This window comes from Salmo salar, chromosome ssa26, assembly GCF_905237065.1.
Source record: "Salmo salar chromosome ssa26, Ssal_v3.1, whole genome shotgun sequence".
NCBI classification, from domain to species: domain Eukaryota; kingdom Metazoa; phylum Chordata; class Actinopteri; order Salmoniformes; family Salmonidae; genus Salmo; species Salmo salar.
In genome coordinates this window covers 21914717-21926038 of record NC_059467.1, presented here as the reverse complement: position 1 = coordinate 21926038, position 11322 = coordinate 21914717, and the positions used below count along the sequence as shown (strand labels likewise).

General features: G+C 43.1%; 1 protein-coding gene across 1 annotated transcript; it reads right to left on the bottom strand.

Moving 5' to 3' along the window:
• Positions 1-241: 241 nt before the first annotated feature.
• On the bottom strand, positions 242-6559 carry LOC106587392 (ammonium transporter Rh type C). The gene is made up of 11 exons (XM_014175744.2): positions 6245-6559; positions 5297-5489; positions 3987-4137; positions 3647-3794; positions 3294-3460; positions 2891-3028; positions 2527-2663; positions 2096-2220; positions 1905-1978; positions 1569-1654; positions 242-1340 (listed from the first exon to the last, which is right to left on the bottom strand). Exons 1-11 carry the CDS (start codon positions 6468-6470, stop codon positions 1301-1303), a joined length of 1485 nt encoding a protein of 494 aa, XP_014031219.1. The 5' UTR covers positions 6471-6559; the 3' UTR covers positions 242-1300.
• Positions 6560-11322: the final 4763 nt, after the last annotated feature.

The window sequence follows — 11322 nt, the reverse complement described above, 5'->3', positions numbered from 1 at the left end:
TGACTGCAGTTGCCTTTTAAAAGGATAGCAGGTCATTGATTTTAGCCCTTCATTACCTCACCATAGTGGTGGACGTTCAAAAGGCCCCACCTGTTACAGTACATGTTGATCATGCTGGTCTGTATGTACATCTTGTGTACAGTATCTTCTCATTCACACTGAGCATGACATCAGATATACACATACTAACATTCATCTTGCATGACTGTGGAGCTCTCAAGGAGAAGAGGCAAACAGTATATCTAACATCACATTTTATTTATTAAGTTATATGAGTAGCAACATTTAAATAAACATGATTTTAACAGTACAGTAAAAACATAATTAAGAGGTGGAAGACATAGAAAGCATCTCAGGAGGCAGGGGATACATTCAATCATTAGAGATAGTGATGAAAATGTGTTTGCATGTACATAGCTTTAAAAGCTGTTTAAATACATCATGTCACCAAAAACATTCAAGTAAAGTTTAAATGTACTTCTACACCTCAACACTAACTCTTTGGTTAAATACTTTAAATCTTTATCCCAAACAAAGAAAACGATCATATTGGGGACTCAAAGGGTACTCCTGCATTGTGAAAATAGAGCAAAACCATTTTGGTGTTTTCAGAGCACTCGAGACAAAATATTCACTTTGAACTAAAAGTAAACTACTGTCCTCTTTACATATGCACCAGCTATATTAAAATACAATTTTCTCTGAAAAGAAAATGGGAAGAAAATGTACAACATACAAGGCCACAGAATGACGATTGGTCAAAGTAATTTCATGAAAAATCCTTTCCTCATCCTCATTCAATTCAGTGGTTGTCATCAAAGATTTCACAGTGTGTGATTGTTTTATATGTATATATGTATGTATGTATGTGTATATATATATATATATTACACAGTATACCAATGCTCAGGAAAAGCTCTATTGGCCATTTTGTGTGGTAGGTTATAGTTAGACATACATCATGTGGATTAAGTGCAGTACTTTGAGGTCCTTTCAATAGATCAGCATTTTACCAGAATTCAGGACACAGTGTTCCGTGCCAGTGCAGAACCATCCAGGAAGTGTATGTGATCTAATGGTGTGGGTGGTGGGTGGTGGGGGGAGGGGTGGAGGCACCTACAGTATCTAATGGCTTCAAATGTAGGTAATGACCTTAACATAAGATGCAAGAAAGCATGTTTTAATGTGCCTTGTATAGGTGTCTTCATTTAGGGGGAGTGCGGTTGTCTGTTGGATTTCCGTGGTAATTCCATGATCCAGCAGCACGTGTTTGGGTGGTGGTGTCCTCACACCTCTGTATTTAGCTTTCACAGTGTTCCACAGAGAAGTTGGACTCGGATCTGTTAGGAGCAAAACATCACAGAAAGTGAAACACACATCTTTCCCTACACTGCTCTATCCTGTGGAATGATTAGTCATTACAATCAACAGAGAACATAATGGTTTGAGGAAAGATTGGATTATCTATAAACAAGTACTGTATTCAAAACTAATCCTTGATTATAACTTCAACAAATCACAAACTATTTTTGTGATATGGTCAAACAGAGCATGCTGAATGGACTTACAGGTCTTGCTGCTTGTGGATCATGTGGTTGTTGTACTCCAGAATGGGAGGGATGCTCTGCTGATGCTCCTCCTCTTCATCAGGGAGCTGTGAAGAAATCATAGATGATTTAGGTTTTATTGTCCTACTTGTGTGAAATGTCTTCAGTGTGGTCAGTGTAATGCAATAGTTTTATTGACTACTATAGTTGATATTTTTTTTCTCCATTTAGTCATAAAAAGTCAATGTAGCTCTCAAAGGTGGTCTGTAGTTCGTCACGTGAGACTAAATCAAAGACAATGGCACCACCCAGTGGTTGTATTGTGAACAGCAGGTGATGAGTGGCTGGTTCCCTTACCTCCCAGTACACCTCATCATCGAAACAGTTCTCATCAGCAGGATCACCCCAGATGGGTAACTTCAGGATGGAACCTGTGAACAGAGGAGATAGTGTCAACTTCAGTCCCTCTCCTTCAGGTACGTCACCCCCTATACGACCCATGTCACATCTAGGTCACCCTTTATATGTCCATGGCCGGCCAAACTCACCAACTATAGCTCCGCCTGCAACCCCAAAGACGATGGACACACACATGCCAGCGGCCTGGTATCCACCCTGAGTTAACACGGTTCTGTCCTTAAAGTCTCCAGTGAAGTCAAACGTGTTGATCAACCTGGACAGAAAACAACAATGTACAGAATCAGATTGTGTCCCATATTTAGGCTTTATGTTGAGTCTTCTAATGACTCTGTATATTTCCAACTAACTGTCAGATTACAGCCTAAACTGTGACTGTGACATAAATTGTTTGGTGTAAAATGACATTAATCGTCCTGTGACATACAGTAACTGTGTGATATGATTGGTTGATGAGAGGTTGTGGGGGAAAATGTGTTCTGATTGTCTGGTAACAAGGATACATGTTCAGGTTCATGTGGTTTGGCTGTGTAGCCTTAGGCCCTCGGGTCTCCTGACTCACCCCTGCTTTCCGTAGACTGACTCACTGGCAGCTGCAGCAGTGATGGCTCCAACTATCCCACCAATCACCCCAGGCATGGCGTGCAGGTTGTGTATTCCACACGTGTCCTGAATCTTCAGTGTCTTCTCCAAGAAGGGCTGGGAGGAGACAGGGAAAGGTTTAACAACACACCCAAATAGTGTACTACCGTTTATGGCAAAGGAATCTGCCCAATACAGATTAGGCAGCCATTTAGAGTGCTATACCTTTTTTTGTGTGGCTCAACATCATTCATAAGAAGAAAATAAGAGTTGTAAGAGTTGTCATGACTTTCTTTGGACAGAACCTACAAAACAAGCTGTGAGTGGCCAGGAGTGAGACTCACAGAAATGAAGATGTAGCCCATGGTAGAGATGATGCCGCAGAAGAAGCCCACGATCAGAGCGCCGTAGGGAGAGATCATAAACTCAGCCGCTGTCCCCAAGGCAACACCCCCAGCCAGGGTGGAATTCTGGATATGCACCTGTTAAGCAAGAGAGAGCACCAGTCATGACACTAGAAAACTTGTCAGTCAACAAGATGAGCGCAGAGGAAGATTATGCAGACTGAGAGGTTGTCAGTTAGTGTCACAAATACACAGTTACAGAGAATGTCACAAATGTGTACGTCCAAACACACACACACACACACACACACACACACACACACACACACACACACACACACACACACACACACACACACACACACACACACACACACACACACACACAACGATGGTTCCTTACCATGTCGAGCTTGCCAGTCTTCTGGGAGAGGCTGGAGATGGCCACTGTGGTGAGGACAGTGGAGGCCAGACACAGGTAGGTGTTGATGGCTGCCCTGTGCTGACCGTCTCCATGGTCAGTAATGGCCGAGTTGAAACTGGGCCAGAACATCCACAGGAACAGTGTGCCTGAGGAGAGAGAAGGGACAACACAGTTAAAACACACCGATCATCACACATTCTTCAGAACAGGAACAGTGCCATGACAGAACACTTCTACAAACTAAAGATAGGTCACCATCACCAGAGGGTTTGAAACCCACACAGAGCAAATCAGAACCATTCATATGTTTATGCAATGGACAACTAACTCACCAATCATGGCGAAGGTATCGGAGTGGTACACAGAGCCCTGCATACGCTTGCTCTGGTGTAAATTAGGTCGGTAAAGGACCCAGGTGATGGACAGACCATAATAACCTCCAAAGGTGTGAATAACCATGGAGCCACCGGCATCCCTAGCCTGTGGAGACAGAAACAGTCATTTGTTACCAGGTGTACCAAACCATGTGATTACGTGGCTGCAGGCCATTGAGGTTAGATACATAAGTTACTATATCAGGGTTATAGGGTGAATTAAATGAATCCAGCCATGGCTAATGCAGTGTGTTTAATTTAATAGTTGTACGCCCAGAGAGTGCATGATGGGACTCACATGAAGTAAGTTCAGAATGATGTACTCTTCCACAGCGAACAGAGTGATACCAAACAGGGTCATAACCAACAGCTGGACCGGGCTGACTTTGCCCAGCACTGCCCCGTAGGCTATGAGACAGCCCGCCACACAGAAGTCAGCATTGATCAGACTGCAGATAGAAGACACAGGTGGGTGGGGTGGAGACAGATTATTACTGGAGAGTCGTGTGAGAGAGTCAGTCATGTATACAGTAGTAAAACCTGAATGACTAGATCAGTAAGTAATCCTCCTTCAGGTAATCCTCCTTCAGGTCTTTCTCTCAGCTATAGTCTGCCCTACAAGATGAATACCAATAAGTCTCAAGGATAATGATATTTGTGATGAAGTCAACCTAAATGGTTACAACCTCCACGCCTCTTGGTATTGAGATACTCAGAACAAGAACCCATCCATCAGTTGAACCCAACTTTGATGGGGTGACCCCCCTTGTGACATTTACATTTCAAAGTTCATTTCCTGCAATAAAGCACATTTTGGCATGGGACGTAAAGAAAATGTTGCTGTTCCAAAGCAAGTTTGCTGCAATTCTACACATTTTGCCATGGGGCGGAGGCAAATATTTGCATCGATAGGCCCCACACTGGTCGGTAATACGATCATGCTTAGATAGCTGGCCACTAGACTAACTCGCCAATCTAAAAAGAAATGTAGCTGAAATGGGCTAATTCGAGTGACTGCTGATGCACATCCACATTTTGAAATTGTACTTAGTTTATTCTATTATTCTAACTCTCAATAGTAAGTTGAGACCCCGACTGAGTCCCCCCCTCAATTATTTAATAAAAATGTTAATATGATGGCCATGGGCCGCCAGTTGCCCGTACCTGGTTTAACCCATCACCGCTTAACCCATGGTGGCAGCTTGCTTAACCCTAAGAGAGTCTATGGTACAGTCTATTGCTCCAATAGGGGCAGGGTAGGGGAGGCAGGGTAGCCTAGTGGTTAGAGCGTTGGACTAGTAACCGAAATGTTGCAAGATCAAATCCCTGAGTTGACAAGATAAAAATCTGTCATTCGGCTCCTGAACAAGGCAGTTAACCCACTGTTCCTAGGCCATCATTGAAAATAATAATTTGTTCTTTAACTGACCTGCCTAGTTAAATAAAGGTCAAATAAAAAAGAACCATTCTGCTGTTCTTTCAGTATGAGTAGCAACTCACTGATTAAGCCTCCTCCCCTCTCCTATGTGTGTGCATACCTCATCATTTCTCACTCTAATTACTGAACAAATTGCAGCCTCATAGATGCATATCAGTGCAGTTGCATACCTTTCAACACCGATGTAGATCTTTCCTGTATGGGGATCTAGAGAGTGGAACCAGCCTTGCATGAGCAGAGCCCACTGCAGGCCGAAGGAGGCAATGAGGAAGTTGAAGCCGACTGCGCCGAAGCTGTACCTCTTCAAGAAAGTCATGAGGAACCCGAAACCCACAAAGATCATCACATGGACATCCTGGAAGCCTGGAGAGAGGAGGGTTAGAAGGAGAATGAGAGAGAAAGAGAATTATTCAAAGTGTGAAATAAATTCTAATAGTTAATGCAACATGTTATTGCATCCAATGCAAGGGGCTCAGTAGTTGCATCGTTTTTGATAAAAATCAGTCCTGATGTTCTGTACCATTTGGTCAAAGTTTTAAAGCTGTTAACTCAACATGTTCAACTGGATATGTCATCATCAGATTAGCACGTTTAGGATACACACCCTATCAGTTTACACGCCAGAGCTACAGGTAGGATATAATCCCTGACAAATCAAAAAACATCATATTACAAGAGGAAACAGATGCCACATAACATCACAAGTAAACTTTACTTGTCACTCATTCAGCCTGGGTATCAGCAAAGATGCACCATCAGAAGCTGGTATAAACCAAGCTAGAATCAGACAAATTGGAAATAACCACTGACCTACATTTGGTAAAGAGGATACGTAGTTTTAACCCAAGTTAGAGAGGCAAATTTGGACTGCCACTGCATTTGTCCACTAATGAATAGATGCTTTCAAAATAACTGAGACTGAGATCGTTGTCCAGGGGATTTCACAGGGGAAATTGTCAAACATCCTACAGATCAAAGGTTGTCATCTGATCAAACAGCAAGCATGCTTCTTATTAATAACCTGAATCTTTATCATCTCAATGAAGATGAAACCATTTACTGTATATTGTCAACCTAAACGATGCACCAGGCAGTCCAGTGACAATGAATGTACTTACTGGGGTATCTGAAGTAGAAGTCATTCTCTATGTCGCTGGTGATGTTTTCATGGGCCTTGGTCTCTACCCAGTGTGTGTCCGACTCCTCGTCGTAGCGGATGAAGACTCCGAAGAGGATGATCATGGCAATCTGCCAGAAGAAACAGACAACCGGCAGTGTAAGACGGATGTTGGTGTTCTTTTGCCGAGAGAAGAAGTCTTTGCATCCCTGGATGCAATTCCCCATGGTGGTGGCTGAGTAAGTACTGAGACAGTGATGCTCTTTGACCTGCCCTGAGTGTGGCTGTGACCCTGAAACTACAGGCTGTATCAGCACAGGTATATATGGACCAAAGAGAGGTGTGTCCTCAGTGTGAGCCAGCTGTTGCCCTACCCAGCGCCAAACCCTCCCTCCCCCCTCCTGCCCTCTGGCACCTTGATAGATGACATCTGGCACGAGGCAGCAGAGAGTCCCGTGCATTTGATTGTTTGTCCCAAACAACATGTTGCATAAGAGGGGTTAGAGGAAACCTGAAAAAAAGACATTTGGTTGCCATTTTTTGTTGTTAGAGGAGATCTCCTTTGTTGTTACTGGGCAACAAGCAACCTGGTCTCAGAGAAAGAAGTATAATACTATACATCCTCCAAGATGTATGATAAGTTAAGTCATCCAATTTGTATGCTATTGTACTGTACAACCGGGTAAGACATATGATGGTACCAGTACCAGTCAAAAGGTTGGACACATCTACTCATTCCAGGGTTTTTCTTTATTTTTACTATTTTCTGCATTGTAGTATAATAGTGACGACATCACAACTATGAAATAACACATAAGGAGTTGTCTAGTAACCAAAAAAGTGTTAAACAAATCCAAATATATTTTATATTTGAGATTCTTCAAAGTAGCCACCGTTTGCCTTGATGACAGCTCGCATACTCAACTGGAATGCATTTCAATTAACAGGTGTGCTTTGTTAAAATGTCATTTGTGGAATTTTTTCCTTCTTAATGTTTTTGAACAAATCAGTTGTGTTGTGACAAGGTAGGGGTGGTATACAGAAGATAGCCGTTTTTGACCAAATAGGGCTAAGTTCATATTATGGTGTTAGGTTCTAAATGAACCGAGTAAAACACACGGACAATTAGTAAAGCTTAAACCAAGTTTATTCACCCATTGGGTCATACAGCTGCATAAGACAAAAACATATTTCCACCAGTGGTAGTATATATACCCCAATTTGGGAGGAGTCTCCTCCTTCCCTCTAAATATTACATCTTTATTACTAGGCAGGACGTTAAGTGATGTGGGCAATAAACTGTTCCTTCTCCCTTAATGTGACCTGACCTGACCTGACCTCAACCCCCTTTCTCACTAATCCACAGCTCTCCACCATTATCAGTGACCTCAATTATGTGATTGCCTCTCTACTCAGTACCTCCCAAAGCCACCTGGCTCCTCCTGACCCAACCATATACATTCCTCCTACAGATACCCATTAACTTCTGGTGTATAAACCAGACTAAGGCACTCCTCGTGTCTCTAGTATAACTGATGATTAACAATATTTAAAGTTTAGAAATCCGAACCCATCAATAGCAAGAACAGCTCAAATAGGCAAAGAGAAACGACAGTCCTTCATTACTTTAAGACATGAAGGTAAGTCAATCCGGAAAATTTCAAGAACTGTGAAAATTGTGCAGTCGCAAAAACCATCAAGCGCTATGATGAAACTGTCTCTCATGAGGACCGCCACAGGAAAGGAAGACCCAGAGTTACCTCTGCTGCAGAGGATAAGTTCATTAGAGTTACCAGCCTCAGAAATTGCAGCCCAAATAAATGCTTCACAGAGTTCAAGTAACAGCCACATCTCAACATCAACTGTTCAGAGGAGACTGCGTGAATCAGGCCTTCATGGTCGAATTTCTGTAAAAAAAAGCACTATTTAAAGGACACCAATAAGAAGAAGAGACTTGCTTGGGCCAAGAAACACGAGCAAAGGACATTTGACCGGTGGAAATCTGTCCATTGGTCTGAGTCCAAATTTGTTGGTTCCAACCGCCATGTCTTTGTGAGACGCAGAGTAGGTGAACAGATGATCTTCGCATGTGTGGTTCCCACCATTAAGCATGGAGGGGGATGTGAAATGGTGTGGAGGTGCTTTGCTGGTGACACTGTCAGTGATTGATTTAGAATTCAAGGCACACAACCAGCATGGCTAGCACAGCATTCTACAGCGACACGCTATCCCATCTGCTTTACGCTTAGTGGAACTATCATTTGTTTTTCAACAGGACAATGACCCAACACACCTCCAGGCTGTGCAAGGGCTATTTAACCAAGAAAGAGAGTGATGGAGTGCTGCATCAGATCACCTGGCCTCCACAATCACCCGACCTCAACCCAATTGATATGGTTTGGGATGAGTTGGACTGCAGAGTGAAGGAAAAGCAGCCAACAAGTGCTCAGCATATGTGGGAACTCCTTCAAGACTGTTGGGGAAAAAATCCAAGTGAAGATGGCCGAGAGAATGCCAAGAGTGTGCAAATCTGTCATGAAGGCAATGGGTGGCTACTTTGAAGAATCTCAAATATAAAATATATTTTGATTTGTTTAACACTTTGTTGTTACTACATGGTTCCATATGTGTTATTTCATAGTTTTGATGTCTTCACTATTATTCTACAATGTAGAAAATAGTAAAACTAAAGAAAACCCCTGAAATGAGTAGATGTGTCCAAAACTTTTGACTAGTACAGTACTTCCTATAATTTGTAATGTTTTATTTATTTGTTATTTCACCTTTATTAACTAGGTAGGACAGTTGAGCACAAGTTCTCATTTACAACTGCGACCTGGCCAAGACAAAGCAAAGCAGTGCGACAAAAACATCAACACAGAGTTACACATAGGATAAACAAACGTACAGTCAAAAACACAATAGAAAAATCTATGTACAGTTTGTGCAAATGTAGTAAGGTTAGGGAGGTAAGGCAATAAATAGGCCATAATGGTGAAACAATTACAATTTAGCATTAACACTGGAGTGATAGATGTGCAGATGATGATGTGCAAGTAGAGATACTGGGGTGCAAAAGAGCAAAAAAATATATAACAATATGGGGATGAGGTAGTTGGGTGGGCTATTTACAGATGGGCTGTGTACAGGTATGGTGATCGGTAAGCTGCTCTGATTGCTGATGCTTAAAGTTAGTGAGGGAGATATGTCTCCAGCTTCAGTAATTTTTGCAATTCGTTCCAGTCATTGGCAGCAGAGAACTGTAAGGAAAGGCGGCCAAAGGGGGTGTTGGCTTTGGGGATGACCAGTGAAATATACCTGCTGGAGAGCGTGCTGCGGGTGGATGTTGCTATGGTGACCAGTGAGCTGAGATGATGCGGGGCTTTACCTAGCAAAGACTTATAGATTACCTGGAGCCAGTGGGTTTGGTGATGAATATGTAGCGAGGGCCAGCCAACGAGAGCATAGCGGTCGCAGTGGTGGGTAGTATATGGGGTTTGGTGACAAAACGGATGGCACTGTGATAGACTACATCCAATTTGCTGAGTAGAGTGTTGTAGGCTATTTTGTAAATGACATCGCAGAAGTCGAGGATCGGTAGGATGGTCAGTTTTACGAGGGTATGTTTGGCAGCGAGTGAAGGAGGCTTTGTTGCGAAATAGGAAGCCGATTCTAGATTTAATTTTGGATTGGAGATGCTTAATGTGAGTCTGGAAGGAGAGTTTACAGTCTAACCAGACACCTAGGCATTTGTAGTTGTCCACATATTCTAAGTCAGAACTGTCCAGAGTAGTGATGCTAGGCGGGCGGGCAGGTGCGGGCAGCAATCGGTTGAAGAGCATGCATTTAGTTTTACTAGCATTTAAGAGCAGTTGGAGGCCACGGAAGGAGAGTTGTATGGCATTGAAGCTTGTTTGGAGGATTGTTAACACAGTGTCCAAGGAAGGGCCAGATATATACAGAATGGTGTCGTCTGCGTAGAGGTGGATCAGAGAATCACCAGCAGCAAGTACAACATCATTGATATATATATACAGAGAAAAGAGTAGGCCCGAGAATTGAACCCTGTGGCACCCTCATAGAGACTGCCAGAGGTCCGGACAACAGGCCCTCCAATTTGACACACTGAACTCTATCTGAGAAGTAGTTGGTGAACCAGGGGAGGCAGTCGATTGAGAAGCTAAGGCTATTGAGTCTGCCGATAAGAATGCAGTGATTGACAGAGTCGAAAGCCTTGGCCAGGTCGATGAAAACGGCTGCACAGTACTGTCTTTTATCTATGGTGGTTATGATATCATTTAGGATCTTGAGCGTGGCTGAGGTGCACCCATGACCAGCTCGGAAACCAGATTGCATTGTGGAGAAGGTATGGTGGGATTTGAAATGGTCGGTGATCTGTTTGTTAACTTGGCTTTCGAAGACTTAAGAAAGGCAGGGCAGGATGGATATAGGTCTGTAACAGTTTGGGTCTAGAGTGTCTCGCCCTTTGAAGAGCGGGATGACCGCGGCAGCTTTCCAATCTTTAGGGATCTCAGACGACACAAAAGAGAGATTGAACAGGCTAGTAATAAGGGTTGCAATAATTTCGGCATATAATTTTAGAAAGAGAGTGTACAGATTGTCTAGCCCAGCTGATTTGTAGGGATCCAGATTTTGCAGCTCTTTCAGAACATCAGCTAACTGGATTTGGGGGTAAGGAGAAGCGGGGGGGGGGCTTGGGAAAGTTGCTGCAGGGGGTGCAGAGCTGTTGGCCGGAGTAGGGGTAGCCAGGTGGAAAGCACGGCCAGCCGTAGAAAAATGCTTATTGAAATTCTTGATTATCGTATATTTATCGGTGGTGACAGTATTTCCTAGCCTCAGTGCAGTGGGCAACTGAGAGGAGGTGCTCTTATTCTCCATGGACTTTACGGTGTCCCGAACCTTTTTGGAATTAGTGCCACAGGATGCAAATTTCTGTTTGAAGAAGCTAGCTTTAGCTTTCCTAACTGACTGTTTATATTGGTTCCTGACCTCCCTGAAAAGTTGCATATCGCGGGGCCTATTCGATGCTAATGCAGTACACCACATGATGTTTTTGAG